The sequence below is a fragment of the Scyliorhinus torazame genome, chromosome 14, assembly GCF_047496885.1.
Source record: "Scyliorhinus torazame isolate Kashiwa2021f chromosome 14, sScyTor2.1, whole genome shotgun sequence".
NCBI lineage: Eukaryota > Metazoa > Chordata > Chondrichthyes > Carcharhiniformes > Scyliorhinidae > Scyliorhinus > Scyliorhinus torazame.
The window spans coordinates 57,448,692-57,468,643 of record NC_092720.1 but is presented as its reverse complement, the minus strand read 5'-3'; the positions used below and the strand labels follow the sequence as shown (position 1 = coordinate 57,468,643).

Here is a 19,952-nt window from a genome sequence, read left to right as displayed (position 1 = left end):
AGGGCTTAAGTGGATCGGTGCAGACTCAATCCGCCGAATGGCCTCCTTCAGCACTGTATGCGCTATGCTCTATGTTCTATGATGTGCTTTTATTATTAGCATAGAACCTTGGCAGCCGATGTGGTTAGGGCCTGCTTGTTTTATGCTTCCTGGTCAGCTACTGGGGAGTCTGAGAAAGAATTGAGTGAGGGGAAAATGCTGCTTTGGTGAAAAACAACAGCACAGATTGGAAGTTCCACCTTGCTCTGCTGTGAACTTTGATGGCACCATACACACTGACCTGTGAAGAGTAGATGCTAAAATGCAGCATTGACGTCATGGAACCTCCTATCAATGTTGTACTTCACTTTGGGCAAGCTCACTTGTAATTCTGTCCAATGAAGAGACCTAAGCCTGTATAGCAGCCAACTGAGTTTGTTGTCTTGGTCTCTGTCATGTGGAGTTGTGCTGCAAATAGCGATCGATCTGCCATCTCTTCTGAATTAGTTTGATTTATTTTTGGGAGTGATACAGCTGCTTGAACTAAAAGTACTGTGGTCCTGAGCCAAGAATTTTCTTGGAGCTGCTCCTGTTACACTAGCCCATTGTCACCAAAAGTGCAGCAGCAATGTTTCTTTTTCATTTCTGGAAAATGGTGGCATTTGAGCTGGCGTGACTTTGAGAAATTATCAGCCCTGGTCTCTCCACCTCTAGAGTATTGACTAAACAAATATACATTTCTAGATGTCCTGATTTCCCTTCAGATTGTTTTTAACGGGTGGCACGGTAGCACAGTGGTTAGCACTGTTGCTTCACAATGTTGGGAACCGGTTTTGATTCCTGGCTTGGGACACTGCCTGTGCGGAGTCTGCACGTTCTCACTGTGTCTGCCTGGGTTTCCTCCGGGTGCTCCAGTTTCCTCCTTCAAAGTCCCGAAAGACGTGCTTGTTAGGTGAATCGGACATTCTGAATTCTCCCTCCGTGTACCCGAACAGGCTCCGCAGTGTGGCGACTAGGAGATATTCACAGTAACTTCATTGCAGTGTTAATGTAAGCCTACTTGTGACACTAATGAAGATTATTATTATTATTATTTGATGTGCTTTATCTTGTGTACTGCACTTTCTCAAATGTTTTATAGGTACTGAATGCATATCTGGAGTATATGGTTGAACTGTGTGTACTTCTGGGTGGTGAACGTAATTCAACATACACTCAAATGCAGCAAATATTGGAGTTTGAAACTATTCTTGCAAATATCACAGTTCCCCAGGATGAACGTAGGGATGAAGAGAAAATATACCACAAGATGACCATTGCAGATTTACAGGTACCTAAATACATAGCCTTGGATTGAATTTGATATTTTATCTTGCACTGCTGAACAATAGCAACAAGTTAAAAAGCTAAGAATTAATTGCATCAAATTGATACTATAAAGTTACCGGGAAAGCCTATAATTGAAACGTAGTTCTAAAACTTTTCAAGCATGGCAATTAAACTATTATTCCGCAGTTGTCATGCAAAAGCTTCAGTTTAATTGTATTAATCTAGTCATGTTATATTACGTACTCCAAATATCTGTTTTTTTAGCAGTGGAGCCCCAAAACATTTGGGTTTAAAAGAAGTTTTTGAGTGCTGCACCTTGCAATAAAAAGTGTTAATTTGTGATCATGGCGGGAAAGTTGGCTATTGCTCATAAGCAATATGTGGGTAAAGCTCTTATATTTGATGCTGAAAGTTGGAAGATTTGCTGCAAAAGGTGAAGTGAGAAAGACACCTAATTTGGGTTGCAGGATCCCTTCCAGCATAAGCACAGATACCAGCTCCCACGGAGGGAGATTGCTCCTGCAATCAATGCAGTTACCCAGGCCCAAAGTATCTGGCTGCAAATGAGAAAGAAATTTATTGGTATTAAGAGGAAGGTGGGCACAATTATACTCATTAATTTTGCTCACATTTCCTGTGGGACCCAAACTTTTGGTTGTAATTGTTGTACCCTCTGGAAGATATTTTTCCAAGCATTGCGCTTGACTATTGCTCTTTTTTTATATGTTCTTTAATTGTGTGTGGCATATTTTTCTTGGGTCCAAACTAAGGTATTTCTCTGCTTTTTGGGGTTTTCTTAGTGGGTGATGCACAATCAATTACTCGTGAGACAAGGAGAGTCACACTAATCGGCTTTAATCAGCTAGAACTGTACCCAGCAGCTCCAATACAGAAAGTGAGGGCTGCTGGGACGGCATGGGTTCTTATACCCCGCCTCTCAGGGCGGAGCTACATACATTGGCCAATGGTAGACGCCTAGGTCTGGCCAATGGGCATCCACCTCTCAGGTACTGCAATACCTGGTATTACCACAGTAGGTATTGGGGTTTTCATAAAATCTCTACAGTGCAGAAGGAGTTTGCACCGACCCTCTGAAAGAGCACCCTAACCAGGCTTGGTATGAAATTTGTGGAGGTAAATGGTGATATTCATTTCCATGGCGATACATTTCTTGGCAGACGACAAAATGTTGATGGTATTCGTTGAAGTCACAAGTTGGTAATGCACCTAATGGTGTTTTGGGGGGTTATTCGGGAGGCACAACAGAAATAATAATAATCGCTTATTGTCACAATAGGCTTCAATGAAGTTACTGTGAAAAGCCCCTAGTCGCCACATTCTGGCACCTGTTCGGGGAGGCCGGTACGGGAATTGAACCCGCGCTGCTGGCCTTGTTCTGCATTACAAGCCAGCTATTTAGCCCACTGTGCTAAACCAGCCTCTTTATCCCAAAGAGAAGGAAACATGCGAAGAGGAGGACGAGGCATCCATGGCTGACGATGGAAGTCAAGGACAGCATAAAAGAAAAAGCATACAAAGTGGCATGGATTAGTGGGAAGCCAGAGGATTGAGGAGCCTTTAAAAGCGAGCAGAGGACAAAAAGCAGTAAGGGCAGAGAAGATGAAATATGAGTGTAAGCTAGCTAGTAATATAAAAGAAGATAGGAAGAGTTTTTAAAAATTATATAAAAGGTAAGAGAGAGGCAAGAATAGACATTGGACCACTGGAAAATGGGGCTGGAGAAGTAGTCATAGGAAACACAGAAATGGCAGAGGAACTGAATAGTTACTTTGCATCAGTCTTCATGGTGGAAGACACCAGTGGGATACCAGAGCACCAGGAGAATCAGGGGGCAGAGGTGAGCGCAGTGGCCATCACTAAGCATGGGTTTGTCAAGGGGAGATCATGTCCGACAAATCTATTAGAGTTCTTTGAGGAGGTAACAAGGAAGTTAGACAAAGGAGAACCAGAGGGCGTGATTTATTTAGATTTCCAGAAGGCCTTTGACTAGGTGCCGCATAGGAGGCTGTTAAATAAGTTAAAGCCTATGGTGTTAAGGATAAGATGCTGGCATGGATAGAGGATTGGCTGACCGGCAGAAGACAAAGAGTGGGGATAAATGGGTCTTTTTCAGGACGGCAGCCGGTGACTAGTGGTGTGCCTCAGGCGTCAGTGCTGGAACCACAACTGTTCACAATATGCATTAACGATCTGGAAGAAGGAGTTGAGGGCGCGATTGCTAAGTTTATAGATGATACAACTAAATGCAGAGGGACAGGTAGTATTGAGGAAATAGGGGGGCTGCAGGAGGACTTGGACAGGCTAGGAGAGTGGGCAAAGAAGTGGCAGATGGAATACAATGTGGAAAAATGTGAGGTGATGCACTTTGGAAGGAGGAATGGAGGCATAGACTATTTTCTAAATGGGGAAAAGCTGAGGAAATCAGAAGCACATAGGGACTTAGGAGTCCTTGTTCAAGATTATCTTATGGTTAAGGTGCAGGTTCAGTCAGTTAGAAAGACAAATGCAATCTTAGCATGCATGTCGAGAGGACTAGAATACAAGAGCAGGGGTGTACTTCTGAGGCTGTATAAGGTCCTGGCCAGACCCCATTTGGACTATTGTGAGCACCTTGGGGCCCCATATCTAAGGAAGGGTGTGCTGGCCTTGGAAAGGGTCGAGAGGAGGTTCAAAAGAATGATCCCTGGAATGAAGAGCTTGACATGAGGAGCGGTTGAGGACTCTGGGTCTGTATTCGTTGGAGTTTAGAAGGATGAGGGGAGATCTTATTGAAACTTACAGGATACTGCGAGGCTGGATAAAGTGGACATGGAGAGGATGTTTCCACTGATTGGAGAAACTAGAACCAGGGGACACAACCTCAGACTGAAGGGACCATCCTTTAAAACTGAGATGAGAAGGAATTTCTACAGTCAGAGGGTGGTGAATCTGTGGAACTCTTTGCCGGGGAAGGCTGTGGAGGCCAAATCACTGAGCATCTGTAAGACAGAGATACATAGGTTCTTGATTAATAAGGGGCTCAGATGTTATGGGGAGAAGGTCCATATTTATGGACTCAGCGACCAACTTAAATGAATATGCCACCACCGTCACAGATTTCATCAGCAAATGTGTGGACGACTGTGTGCCAAAGAAAGCAGCGCGTACGTTCCCCAACCGGAAGCCATGGCTCAATCGCGAGATTGACTCCTTACTGAAGGACAGGTTTGAGGCTTTCAAGTCAAGCGACCCTGACCTATACAAGTAATCCAGGTACTACCTCCGCAAAGCCATCCGAGATGCCAAGAGAGAATATCAGACCAAGCTAGAGTCACAGACTAGCGTTACAGACTCTCGACGGTTGTGGCAAGGCTTAAACAACATAACGGGCTACAAAGCGAAGCCGAGCAGCATCTCCAGCAGCAGCGCACCCCTCCCCGATGAACTCAATGCATTCTATGCTCGGTTCGAGCAATAAACCAACGATCCGCTGTCGAGTGCCCCAGCAGCCCATAACACTCCCAAACCCACCAAAGTCAGATCGGCCTTCCTGAAAGTGAACCCTCGGAAGGCGACGGGTCCGGAAGGGATTCCTGGTTGTGCACTCGGAGCCTGCGCGGACCAGCTGACAGATGTGTTCGTGGACATCTTTAACCAGTCCCTACTCCGCTCCGAGGTCCCCACCTGCTTCAAGAAGACCACCGTCATACCGGTGCCAAAGAAGAACCAGGCAATGTGCCTCAATGACTATCGTCCGGTGGCCCTGACTTCAGTCGTAATGGAGTGCTTCGAGAGGTTGGTCATGAAGCGCATCACCTCCATACTCCCAGAACACCTTGATCCACTGCAATTCGCAAACCACCGCAAGCGGTCTATAGCAGATGCCATCTCCCTGGTCCTACACTCATCCCTGGAGCTTTTCGACAACATGGCCTCCTACATCAGACTCCTATTTATTGACTACAGCTCCGCCTTCAACACCATAATCCAAGCCAAGCTCATATCAAAGCTCCAAAACCTAGGACTTGACTCCTCACTCTGCAACTGGAGCCTCGACTTTTTGATCCACAGACCAGAATCAGTAAGGATAAACAACACCTCCTCCACAATAGTCCTCAATACTGGGGCCCCACAAGGCTGTGTACTTAGCCCCCTACTACACTCCTTGTACACACAAGACTGCATGGCAAAATTTGGTTCCAACTCCATCTACAAGTTTGCTGACGATATGACCATAGTGGGCCGGATCTCGAATAACGACGAGTCAGAATACAGGACGGAGATAGAGAACCTAGTGGAGTAGTGCAGTGACAACAATCTATCCCTCAATGCCAGCAAAACTAAAGAGCTGGTCATTGACTTCAGGAAGCAAAGTACTGTACACACCCCTGTCAGCATCAACGGGGCCGAGGTGGAGATGGTTAGCAGTTTCATATTCCTAGGGGCACATATCTCCAAAAATATGTCCTGATCCACCCACGTCGATGCTACCACCAAGAAAGCACAATTGCGCCTATACTTCCTCAGGGAAGTAAGGAAATTCGGCATGTTCACATTAACTCATACCAACTTTTACAGATGCACCATAGAAAGCATCCTATCTGGCTGCATCTCAGCCTGGTATGGCACCTGGTTGGCCCAAGACTGCAAGAAACTTCAGAGAGTCGTGAACACAGCCCAGTCCATCACACAAACCGGCCTCCCATCCATTGACTCCATCTACATCTCCCGCTGCCTGGGGAAAACGGGCAGCATAATCAAAGACCCCTCCCACCCGGCTTACTCACTCTTCCATCGGGCAGGAGATACAAAAGTCTGAGAACACGCACAAACAGACTCAAAACAGTTTCTTCCCCGCTGTTACCAGACTCCTAAATGACCCTCTTATGGACTGACCTCATTAACACTACACCCCTGTGATGATGGTGTTTATGTAGTTACATTGTGTACCTTGTGTTGCCCTATTATGTATTTCCTTTCATTTCCTTTTCTTTTCATGTACTTAATGATCTGTTGAGCTGCTCGCAGAAAAATACTTTTCACTGTACCTTGGTACACGTGACAATAAACAAAATCCAAATCCAAGGCAGGAGAATGGGAATGAGAAAAATATCAGCCATGATTGAATGCCTGAGCAGACTTGATGGGTTGAATGGCCTAATTCTGCTCATATGTCTTATGGTCTTATAATAACCTCCAACACATTTGGGAAACTCTCTGGCTGACAGTCGAATGAATCCAGCAATTGCTCCTGTCATCTTTTATCAGCTAGGCTACAGAAGTCTGCATCTTGTTTTTCTTCAAAAGGGCATGAGATGGCTGTTAGTTCATTCCTTATCCTTCCTTTCAATTTCTACTTGCTCTGCTTGGTGATCAATTAATGGAATCCCCTTCAACTCGCTCACTATATAAGTCATGTGGTGGAGCGTAGCAGAGTAAGATGCAGTAGTGATTATTTTCATATCTGCCTGACTTTAGTGGCTTGTGGTTTTTTAAAAATTCATTCAATTTGGGAGTTGCTGGCAAGGCCAGCATTTATTGCCCATCTCCAAATGTCTTTGAGAACATGATGGTAACCCATTTATTTGCACATCTGCCGTCCCTGTGCTGGGTTGTCTCCAGACAGTGGAGAGTTTTAACCTTGATTCCCCCCGACTTCAACTTTACTGGGCAGCTTGGTCAAATGCTCCCTTAATGTTAAGGACAGTGGACAGGATTTAGCGGGCCCATTAGCCACGGGTGCAGATCCCGTAATGAATGCTAAATCTTGCAAGAGGCCAAAAACGGGATATGTGCCGGCAAGATTTTGACAGGCCCACCTTTATGACACGATCAGGTTCAGACCCAGGAAGGGTGCAAAACTCTGGAGGCGGCACGTGGTCTCATCTGAGGAGGAGACGGGCCAGGAGTGACTGGAGGATGGGCCCGATGAGGAGCCGGAGGATGGAGGAGAGGCGGTGGGCAAGGGTCTGGCATTCCAGGAGGACCAGAGACGCCCACATTGTCTCCAGATTCTCGTAAGACGAGACTGCGTGTGTCAGTTCAACCCAAATCCTCCCTCCATCCCATTTCCCTGCCTCCACTATCCCCCCATTTCCTTCCTCCCTGTAATAGCCCGCACAGGGCCGATGGAGTGGGAATGATTATCTTCGCTGTGCTCCTTGCAGAGTACGAGCTCCCTGGCTAGCGTCAGGAGATCTCCATTAGCCTCTGTATAAAGGTCGGCCAGTAGGATACCGACCAGAACAGGAACCCAGCAGGGATCTACCAAGCATTGTAACTACTGTGTGTAAATAAAAGTACATCTCTTTATTTTACTCAAAGTGGACTCCCCATGTCCCTATTAAACTGGCGACGAGGAGTAAACTGGTTTTCCGTCGATGTGCGACCTACTCGGCTGAACCACCTCCCTGATTTTCTAGACCCAGGTTTGGATTTAATTGATTTGCCATGCCTCCGTTTGTGCGATTAGATGCATTTGATGCGGGTGTTGATGACTGGAACCAGTACACAGAAAGGATGCATTTCTGCTTCTGAGACAACAACATCATGGAGAACAAGCACCTGACAGTCATACTGTTGACAGCCTGAGAGGCGCACACGCTCGGGGTGATCTGGAATCTCACGGAACCGGTGGGGCCAGAAACGCAATCGTTCGACCAACTCATGACATGTGGTGCAACACTTAACCTGACCCCATCAGTAATTGTTTAAAGATATTGATTTAAAACAGAGGGGAGGTCCTCCGGTGAGTCCGTCACCGAGTTCATAGCACGACTGTGGAAGATAGAAGAGTTTTGTGAGTATGGAGCTGCTTTATTCAATATGCTCCGCGATCGTTTATTCTGAAGTATAAACAATATGAAAACACAGAAAAACTTTTGATCGAAATCTCCCTCAACTTTTAGCAGGCACTGCTGATCTCCTTGTTCTAGGAAATCGCACAATGCTGTGTCCAGGAGATGCAAGGGATGGAGGTGAACGTTTTGGGGCGTTGCCCCTCATATGGTATCACCATGGCCCGACCGAACGCCATGCCGTCTCCAGACTCTGAGATGTGCGGTGTCATCGGGCTCAGCTGAAAACAATTCTGGCCCATATGCAATATGTGGGCACCGGGTGTCTAAGCGTACTCACAGGCAGGAGGCATTAGCTCCGGGGCCGGGCCTGTAATATAGATGACCCATAAGAGGCCGAGGATAAGGCTGAGATGCAGCTGAACTGTTTGGCATTGCTCCTTATGGCCCCTATTCGCGTTCCGATACAGATGAATGGCCATATGCTCCAAATGCAGTTTCTATGGTGCACAGAACACCTTTGGTCTTATAAAACGGAGTGTGCATACTTTGTCTTTGACTGACATGGCTGCTCATTTGGCCCTAGACTGTTGGGCCGCGACTGGCTATGCCAGCTGCAGTTGGATTGGCAACACATCCTCCAAGTGGGATCTGGCGGTCTGTGTACGGTACTGAGCAAATTCCCCGAGGTTTTCCAGCCTTGCTTGGGTACAATTAAAGGGGCCGTGGCCAAGATCCAGGTGGACCCAGAGGCCTGGTCCCAATATTTTTGAGACCGCCCGGTTCCCTAGACTTCAGTGGAGAAAGCCGAGACCAAACTTGGTCGTTTGAAGAGTTGGAGCCTGTGCGCTTCGCTGAGTGGGTGGCACCCAGTAGTCCCTGTCATGAAGCCAGATAAGACAGTCCGCCTCTGCAGACACTATAAATTGACGGTAAACAAGGCTTTGAGGTTGGAGCATTATGCTGCTGGAATTTCTGGGCTTGTATCTATTGTGTACCTTGGTCACCAAAAGCATGTGTTAATTCATGACCCATCACCACTCCAATGCTTCAAGTTCAAAGATCATCCACCATGGCATTCTTACTGAAGATGGCGTTCACCAGAAAGATATACACAGACCTACCCGGTGCATCAGCTCAATGATGATTTGCCGGGGCCAAAAAGAATTCAGCGTCCTCCGCCTGTTCCTCCTTCTCCGCCTCATCGGTCGTCGAGGGGTCTTTGGACTTTGGGGGGGGGGGGGGGCGGGGGAGGAAAGTAATAGCCCACCCGAGGCCTACTGTGTCAGAATGATTATCTTCCACCATGGTTGTTGTGGAGTACAAGATCCTCTGCTACGAGCAGGAGGTTTCTATTAACTTCTGTATAAAAGGTTGACCTATAAGGCAGCAACCAGAACAGCAACCTGGTAGGGATCTACCAGGCAGTGTGAATATTGTCTGTAAATAAAATTGTTTTTTTATTTTACTCGGTGTGGGCATCCTGTGTCCTTATTAAACCCCCATACCCTCCGCTCCCCTCCCCGACCCCCCTGTTCCACTCTCCAAGAGTCTGTATAACATCACTCCAGGGTGATGGACCTATGCTGGCACTGTCAACGGGTCAGTATACAAAGCAAGAGTGTGATGATAACTCACTGTGAGGAAAGCTCAGTGCTCCTCAATTTCTGCAAAAGTCTGACTCCTGTCTTTCTGCTGACTGCACGCTCACAGCCATCCTCTGAATAAGACCTGCAACGGGGGCTTTTGATCTTGGACCACTGTGCCCGTCAGGTGGAGGGGAGCGGAGGGCAACGGGATGGGGGTTTAATAAGGACACAGGGTGCCCACACCGAGTAAAATAAAAAAACATAATTTTATTTACAGACAATATTCACACTACCCGGTAGATCCCTGTGGAGCAGCAGGCCCCCTGTGAAGATTAACGTGATAGAGACTTCACATGTATCAGGTGTTACCTGTTTTGATCGTGAACATTTTCCATTCCCTCTGACTACAGATAGTAAACCCCCCAGTGCCTAGTCAGTGCGCCTGACTCTTAATCTTCGTGGTCTAATGCTATGTCTCCATGTGTCCCCAGGATGCACATGAGAGGTGGAGGCAGCCTGCTGCTTTCTGCATCCTGTGGCCTTTGATGCCCTTAGCAGAAGTCTCTGGAGAGCCTGGAGCCAGAGGGCCTCAGCTGTAAGGCCTTGGGAGAGGCAGCAGGAGTGACCTCCAGAAGCCCCTGAGTCAACTGACTGCCGGTCCTGGAAGCTCCCTATTGTCTCTACTATCGATGCCCTCAGCGATGCTCCTCAGTGACTGGGCCATGCTCTGGAGTGTCTTGGCAATCTCCACCTATGTCTAGGACATGTCCGTCATTGACTGGGACATGATGCATGATGTCGAGGCCCTCAACAATGGTCATCACAGAAGACAAACTGCCCGAACCGACAGCCGCTGCCACTGCCTTCCAGGCGGCATTGCTGACCCTGCTGCTGGTCCTCCGAGGCCTCCGGGTACAGGATGGCCCGACTCTCATCCACAGCATCGAGAAGCCTGGTCAAGTCTGCATGCTGTCATGTTTGTGTGTTAATTGGAAGTGAGTGGTGAGGGAGCTTTTAAAAGCAGTTCCCTGTTGTTAACGATGAGAAGCTGAGACGCAAGTTAGGCGAATCAGACGACGAGGGAGCCAGTAATGTCGAGAATCTCGTGGGGGCTCAATTTTGAGCGCTTAAGTGTCGTTGAATATGCAGCCGTTGAGAAACATCCCACAAAACAGGCCCAAAATGACACCGTTTTTTCTGTTAAATCACGCACATTGTCTATTGGTAAAATTTGATGAGTATGTCTATGTGTGGTGAATGTATTGCATTAACCATTCACCTTGTATGTAACTGTATCACGCTGTTGCCCATGAGGGCTCCACCTATGGACCATTGTAAGGTACTACCTGTGATGTATCATGTTGGTGCCTTTGTGGGCTCCGCCCCTGGCCCCTCCCCTTGAGGGGAGGTATAAAGAGCAGTAGCCCTGTAGGCGGCTCCCAGTAGTAGAGCAGTCGCAGGCAGGCACTGTTCTAGTCGATTAAAGCCACAGTTTACTTCTCCTCCTTGTTTCGTGTGAATTGATGGTCGCAAAAATATGCCAGTCTGTTGCTTGATGAGTCTGTGGGACAATTCTCCCAGTTTTTGGTACAAGGCCTCAGGTGGTAGTGAGGAGGACTTTGCAGGATTGACTGAGCTTGGTCTGTGTTTTTCATACCCAATGGCAGGGTCAATGCCTAGTGGTCAAACTGTGTGGTTTTATTAGACTTGTTCATGATGGCTTGACACACAGTGGCTTACTGGGCCATTTTAAAAGGCAGATAAGAGTCAACCACATTACTATGGGTGTGGAATCACACAAATGCCAAGTTGGGGAGGGATAGTTGATTCCCTTCCCTGAAGGACGATAATGAACCAGATGGAATTTCACGACGATCCAGGAGCTTTGTGGGCACTTTTACTGATACAAGCTTTTTAACTCCAGTTTTATTCAATTAACTGAATTTGAATTGCCCAACTGCCACAGTGGAATTTGAACTTGGGTGTCAGTCAGACCAATAACCTAGGATTTGTCCTATTAATGTAGAAAAAGGTTGTGGTGGTTGGAGGTCAATTGTCTCAGTTCCATGGTATCACTGTAGGAGTTCCTCAGGGTAGTGTCCTAGGCCCAAACATCTTCAGCTGCTTCATCAACGACATTCCTTCCATCATAAGGTCAGAAATGGGTATGTTCGCTGATGACTTCACAATGTTCAGCACCATCTGCTACTCCGCAGATACTGAAGCAGTCCATGTCCAAATGTAGCAAGACCTAAGCAATATCCAGGCTTGGGCTGACAAGTGGAAATTTACATTCACGCCACACAAGTGCCAGGCAATAACTGTCTCCAACCAGAGAGAATCTAACCATCGTCCCTTGACATTCAGTTGCATTGCCATTGCTGTATCTCCCACTATCGACAGCCGAGGGTTACTATTAACCAGTAATTGAAGTGAACAAGCCATTTAAATGGATGTAAGAGCAAGTCAGGAGCATGATGGAATACTCTCCACTTCCCTGGATGCAGCTCCAACAACACTCGAAAAGCTTGACACTCCCCAGGATGATGTAGCCAATTTGGTTGGCATCCATTCCACAAATATTCAAACCCCCCACCACTGGAAAAGAGTAGCAGCTGTGCGTACCATCTACAAGATACAATGTAGGAACTAACCATGGATCCTTAAGCAGCACTTTCCATATCCACTAGAAGGACAACAGCAGCAGAGGTTCTCCTCCAAATCACTCACCATCCTGACTTGGAAATATATCGCCGCTCCTTCACTGTAGCTGGGGCAACATCCTGGAACTCGCTCCGTAACAGCACAGTGGGTATATCAACACCCCAGGGACTGCAGCGGTTCAAGAAGGCAACTCACCACCACCTTCTCAAAGGCAACTAAGGATGGGCAATAAATTCTGGCCTAGTCAGCAATGCCCACATCCTGTAAATGAGTTTAAAAAAACCTTCTGGACTCACCCACAAGTGGAAAAGTGCTTTCCACATCCACTTTGTCAAGACAGTTCAAGATCTTCTATATTTCAACCAAGTCCTCTTCCCTCTTCCAAACCCCAGTGGAAACCAGTCCCGTCTGTCAAATCTTTCCTCATAAGACAATCTGCTCATTCAGTCTACCTCCTCAGAATCACCTCCACCACATTTGTGTCCTTTCTTGAATAAGGAAACCAAAACTCCATGCAGTTTTCAAGATGTGTTCTCGCCAATGACCTGGATAACTGAACCATAACACCCTTTTATGTTCAATTCCTCTCATAATAAAGGCAAGCATTCTATTAGCCTTTTTATTCTATTAGCCTTCTTAAGACTGTACCTGCACACTAACCTTTTGTAAATCATGCACCAGAACACCTAGGTCCCTCTGCACCTCAGAATTTTGTAGTTGTCCTCTGTTTAAGTAATACTCTGCTTTTTATTCTTGATGCCGAAATGAACAATTTCAAATTTTCCAACACTATACCCCATTTGCCAGATCTTTGCTCACTCACTCGATCTATCTATATGGTCTGCAACCTCCTTTTGTTCTCTTCACAACATACTTTCCTACTTATCACTGACACCTGCAAATTTGGCAACTATGCCTTCACGCCCCTCATCAAAGTCGTTGATTAAATTGTTGCAGGGCAGCACGGTGGTGTAGTGGTTAGCATTGCTGCCTCATGGCGCCGAGGTCCCAGGTTTGATCCCGGCTCTGGGTCACTGTCCATGTGGAGTTTGCACATTCTCCCCGTGTTTGTGTGGGTTTCACCCCCAAAACCCAGAGGTGCAGGGTAGGTGGATTGGCCGCGATAAATTGCCCCTGAATTAGAAAAAAAAATTCTAAATTTAAGTTTTTTTAAATCGTTGCCAAGATTTGTTTATAACTGCAGTATATTAATGGAAACTAACTAAATAATAATTATTAACAGTAGAATGAATGATTTCAAATTATGTAGTTGTTATCTTCAATAAACTCACTTCTCTTTGGACCAATTTGGTAATTTGCCAAAATGAAAAGGAACTTGTTTCTATTTTGTATCAGTTTTAAATTGTCAAGCTTCCTTGTGTTTTTTTTCCTTAGAATTTAGCACCTGCCGTTGACTGGTTGGATTATTTATCATTTGGACTGGCGCCTCTGGACCTGAATGAAACAGAACCAGTAGTTGTCTATGCCAAGGATTATCTACAGTTGGTGTCTGATCTTATTAATAATACAGACAAGAGGTAATTGCAGATAGCTTGTTAGTTATATAATTACTTGTTTCTAGAACTTCAATGAAATCTAAAGCTCAGATAAGTAATAAAATAAAATGTACGGTTCAATTCCCGTAACAGCCTCCCCGAACAGGCGCCGGAATATGGCGACTAGGGGCTTTTCACAGTAACTTCATTTGAAGCCGACTTGTGACAATAAGCAATTTTCATTTTTCATTTCATTTGATAGCCAAGCATGTTTTGATTTTCTCCCAACTTATTGTATTATTATTTGAGCTTATGTGCTAAACATGTTTTACAATTGGTAATGAAAAATGACATGCAGATGAGAAGACCACCCTAATCACATGGATCACTTGTTAAGCCATTTATATTATGCTTTCAGTAAAGAGTCATAGCTCAGATTAAACCTTACCTGAACACTCTGCTCGTACAATTTGCAAACCATCCCACATTACCAGATCGGATCCATTGGCCATTGCTCTTAAATGTGTACCTGAAAAGAATCTGTTGCTGTTTTCTGAGTTAGGTTGTGGCTCTTTCAGTGTGTATCAGACATTGGCCACGCTACTCCAAATCAGCTGTTCTGTTTGCTGCAGTATAATCTAATTGTTTTTCCAGCATATTATTGCATGAATTTACCACAGGAGAAACAAGGGACACAACTCATGCCCCCATTGGTATTTTGTTTTGGCACCTGTGCAGTAGTGTCTGAGTTTTGGAGCAAACCAGAGAACCTGAAGTGTGGCCTGTTTAGAAATTAACATACATATTTGTGTTCAAGAAACTTAGCTGTAATGGTTTGTCTATCTAAGGAGCGGGTCAGACTCACTAACTAAAGTATATAAAATGATTTCACAGCACTCATTCCGGTACCATTGCATGCATTGGTTTCTTGGATGTTGTCGTAGCTCCAGGCATAAACTACAGATGGTGCAGACTTGCTCCAGTTTTGAGCAAAGTAGTTAAATTGGTTTTAGTGGAGTTGAATCAGCCAAAGCAAAGTGGTAGTTTGATTGTTCTTCGTCTTCCTCAGAACTCAACATTGAAACAATTTTAATGATACATGAAAAAAGAAACCAAACCGATTTCCTTTTCAAAGTATAAAACAATATATATAGCATCATTACTAACCCTTCTCTACCAAGAGGGTAGATTCTCCTTGCTCAATCTTTGGGGCACCTGTTTTGAGGAATTTGGAGTTGTGTGTTTTTATGCTCTTTTATGCACACATAGTTGTCTCCCAGAACTTTTTTCCTTGTCTTTTTCTGCTTTCTTGTAATTGCCACAAAATTACATAGGATTACACGGTGGGCGGCACGGTGGCACAGTGGTTAGCACTGCTGCCTCACAGCTCCAAGGACCCGGATTCAATTCCGGTCTCGGGTGACTGTCTGTGTGGAGTTTGCACTTTCTCCCCATGTCTGCGTGGGATCCCTCCGGATGCTGCAATTTCCTTCCACAGTCCAAAGATGTGCAGATTAGGTGGATTGGCCATGATAAATTGCTCCTTTGTGTCCAAAAGGTTAGGAGGGGTTATGGGGATAGGGTGGAGGTGTGGGCTTAAGCAGGGTGCTCTTTCCAAAAGGCGGGTGCAGACCCAATGCACCAAATGGCCTCCTTCTGCATTGTCGGGTTCCTATGGTTTCTATGGTACAGATCCATAAAGTCCTCGCCTGTTTGATGATGCATTCTGGAATAAATGTAATCAAGAAGGCTTTAATATTTATAAGGGTTGGGAAGGTGCCCTGGTACCAGGTGGCACACTTTGTCAGATCAGTAATGTGGAGGACCCTATCATTAAAACCATTTAAATAAAACCTCCCAGTCTCCCATCTGACACCAGGCCAGATTCACTACCTGCTCAGTGAGTAGAAGCAGAAATTTTGCAATATTGAAATAGTCCCCAGTTAGACTCCGTTTGCTTTCACGTAAGAATAGGAAGATCTGGGGAGTCCCTCTTTGTGTTAAAGTTGCAAGGGCTGGGGACTTCTTCTTCTCAGTGCAATCAGAGGTTGGAAAAGGCTGTGAATCCTTCCTCGTGATGGTAGATCGGAGGGCTGAGCATTCCTTGAAGATTAGGATAATGTAGGGGTTAGGGAGTATCAAGAACTTGTTGAGGGGCTGGGAGACACAGTCTGCCTTCTTTTAATAAGCCTCATTCAGGGCCTGAATGAGTGCAGTAAATATTAGGCTGGCTAGGGATGCAGCAGAATTTAGATTTTTGTGATTTTAAACACTTGCTGAACCCTTTCCATGCGCAACGGTGAGGCAGGGAGGGATAGTGGCAGAAAGCTTTTCAACTTGAGGATGTATGATGTGTTGGGTGCTCGGGATCCGTGGAACACATACAGGCCACCAACACTTAAAATAGTGCAACACTATTTTATTAAGTCAGAAACTGTTGAACATACTTTCACTGTGGGTTAACACGATATTAGATTGAACTAAAGACCTATGCCTTGTCCTAACCAGTCCATGCACTCAGCACATGGTGAAGATCTGTGCTGCAAGCTGTAAGCTCTACTGCTGGGAGGCTGCATCTCGAATGAGCGGGAACTCTGATGCCCCCTGTCTTTATAGTGCGTGTGCTCTAACTGGTGATTGGCTGCGGTGTTGTGTGTGTTGATTGGTCTTGCTGTGTGTCCATCAGTGTGTGTGTATCTGCACCATGATATACTGGTGTATATTATGACAGTAACGTTTGAGCTCAGTCCTGTCACAATTTTCTATTGGTGACTCAGGCATTTTTTCTGGAGTGAAACATTCACATTTTGACGAGCTCGCCGATCCATTTTGACATAAAACTCAGGCTTCAATGAGGAGCAGATTGTGTTCTCGACACTGTTTTCCTCAGTGGGTCTAGGTCTCTACAGATTCCTACTTTGAACTGTTTATTCAGTCTGCCATACGTCATACACCATGAACTAAAGATACAACTGTCAACCATACCTCTCCATTACTGCTCACGAGTCTAGTCTATTAAATTACTTCTAATTATAAATGCTGATGATAAATGCAATGAGGATTGCAGTTTGCCAGCCTGTAAAGAATCTTTCTACGCTGATGTTTTGTGGATTGTTATCTGTTCTTTTATTCATATTACTCTGATCAAACTTGCGTGCAAAACATTTATGACATTTTAGGTGTTTTCTTAGTTTTCATTTGCAAATAACTGCTGCTTTGTTGGGTTTTGCAATAAGTAAATTATCAAGTCATGTGATAGCGAATGCTGTGTCATAAATATAAATTGAATTCTGTATATTAGAGCGTGATCTGTGTATCTAATTTGCCCATTAAGCCAAATAGTGAAGGAACCATATGAATTTTGAGCTGTACATTAATAAAACAGAACTGATTTAAAACAGTTAGACTATAAGATAAATATTTAAATATTACTCGTGTGCATCAGTCTTAGATGAAAGTTTTGATGTACTTTGGAAAATTAACAATCAGCTATCTGATTTAGTTTGTGATATTAAAAGTTGTATCTACCAGGGCCTGGTTTAGCACAGTGGGCTAAATGGCTGGCTTGCAATGCCAGCAGCGCGGGTTCAATTCCCGTACCGGCCTCCCCGAACAGGCCGGAATGTGGTGACTCGGGGCTTTTCACAGTAACTTCATTGAAGCCTACTTGTGACAATAAGCAATTATTATTATTATTATTATTAAGATTAAATAATTAAATGTTTAATCTTGTTTTTAATCACTTAGCATTTTGAACAATTACATGATATGGAATTTAGTGCAGAAGACAGCATCCAACTTGGATCAGCGGTTTGAAAATGCACAAGAAAAGCTCGTGGAAACTCTGTACGGCACAAAGAAGGTGAGATGAAAAATTTAGGTTGTTTGTTGAAAAGTAAATGATCAAGAAGTCGAGACTAAATATTTGAAATATGAGAGTAAAAGTTTAATCTCCTTAGTTACTTTCGTCTAATGTCCCAGAACTTATCAATTGAGCCTGTTTGTCATTATCATCAGTTTGGAATGGAAGCTATTACATTTTGTTATAGTAGTTGCTGTTCCACTGTTTACATTAAATTGTGTGGCCACCTCCGGTGTTTGCAGCAAATATATTTTTGGAAGTATAAATTTTAGTGCTTGCATGACTGTTTGACATGAATGTTCATTACAGCTGTTTGCAAATGGTAGATATCTGCTGACAAGTGACAAGTTCGATATGACACCAAATGATAATCAATGTCTCATTTATTAGTAGTTAAATCAAATGTGTAAAAGCGTCAAGAAATTAGAAGACAATTATAGCAACACAGAGATCAAAAGAACATTCAGCTCCTGCACCAATATTAAAAATTGAAAAAAATTACCCTGTTTGATCTCCGAGCAAACGTCAAAGGTGTGGTTACTTCAAATTCTCTGACAGCCAGGCAGTTTTCCAATAGTTTGGTGTTTTTAAAACAGTTAAATAGTCTTGTGACAGCTACGTGTTCTTTTTATAGTTGGATAGTCTTTACTGTTGCCTCTGCCACAAACTTAAATGTAGTTGGGATTTTATGTCGCCCACCTGCCCCCAAAACCCCCTTCTCCCGCCTCTGGCAGGAACCTCATACTATGTATGGAGTTGTTGGGCACGATTATCCCAAAAGGTAACAAAGCGAGCACATTTAGCTGTGTGTTTCCCGGCACTCGCAGTGCCATCAAATACATGGCTATTAAACATGATTCGCATTGTATAAGGGGCCTCAATGGGGAACGCACGACCAAGACCACACATAGCCCCCCTGCCAGAACTCCCCAGTGCAGCGAGAGACCGGGACACCAAGGCTCCTGAAGCGGATCACTGATGCCCCACCAACTCTAATGCACTATGGGAGGGTCCATGCATCCTTCCCTCCCCCAACACCCACGCTGGGCACCTCTGGCCCAGTTGCGCGTGAACAGAAATGCCAGCTTGGCACTGACAACCAAGCAGTGCCCATGTCAGCTGGCAATGCCAGGCTGGCACTGCCAGGGTGCCCTGGTGGTAGTGCCATGGCACCACCCTGCCTAAAGGACATACAGCTGGGGGTCTCCGAACCCCTGGAAGACCCTCACAAGCGTCGTTCCGTCTGGTCCCCGTTTGTGGGGACCAGTTTTATTTTTACAAAAAATATACTTTGTTCATAAAATCTCTAATAAACATTACAGAACATTTCGAATTGTCTTGACTGTACATTTCCATCAAAGTTACACATTCACTTGACTTTCTTCCATTCAATTGGGATGACATTACACACATATCCCTCTTTACGTTACAATTCTTTCTTAAATATTTACATCGTCAAGTTTCTTTTATACATTGTAGTGTTAGTGACCCAGACTGAGGGGATTTACACTGTTACCCACCCCTCGGTGTACATTTGCTGGTAAGACCTTACACAGTGGTCTTTCCCCATTGCGCCTTGGCGGCAGCTGCCCCAAGCTTGAGTGCGTTGTGGGGACCAGTGCTGAACGGCGCTCGCCCGAGGTCTCTTGAGGCGAAGGGGATAAATCCAAAAGCCTCAGGTACCTGGGAATCTGCACATTAGAGTGAGGCTAGCTGCCTCACAATGGGCACAATGCACAATGGGCGGGATTTATATTGCAATTTCACGCAAGATCGATTTGGCTACACCGAGCGAGCCGTGGCGAGCTGTTTTGCTTGTGCAGCATGGCCACGGGATCGCGCCTGTTGTTTATTAGACTTTATTTATAACTTGTTTTCCAAAAAATTCAAGATGGTCAACTTATTTAACATTACTTTCTCATACACAGAGGCCTTGTGGCGCAGTGGGTAGCATCCCTACCTCTGAGCCAGAAGCTTTGGATTTGAGTCCCATCCTGGGACTTGATGGCCAAGGAAGGTGCATTCATAACACGACCAACAAGTTAAGTATCAAGCTGAGAAATCCTTCCAATACGGTAAGAGTGGAAGACATTCCTGGTCAGCCATGCTTAGTGTGGAATGGCGCCCCTCAAGTTATAAACCTCTGGCGACCAGCTGTTGCAGGTAAAAATTGCTCGTCCAAGGTAAATTGTATGAATTCAGCAAAGTAAGCCACACACCCATCACAGCATAGTTA

At 45.1% G+C, this 19,952-nt stretch overlaps 1 protein-coding gene across 3 annotated transcripts in view; it reads left to right on the top strand.

Annotated features, from left to right (window-relative positions):
* Positions 1-19,952, top strand: part of LOC140389753 (endothelin-converting enzyme 2-like) — a 312,668-nt gene that overhangs the window by 275,752 nt on the left and 16,964 nt on the right. For all 3 annotated transcript variants that reach the window (XM_072474236.1, XM_072474235.1, XM_072474233.1), the window contains exons 8-10: positions 1,121-1,309; positions 13,754-13,896; positions 17,602-17,716. In XM_072474236.1, coding sequence (XP_072330337.1) covers positions 1,121-1,309; positions 13,754-13,896; positions 17,602-17,716 — 447 coding nt within the window. The remainder of the gene's footprint in view (positions 1-1,120; positions 1,310-13,753; positions 13,897-17,601; positions 17,717-19,952) is intronic.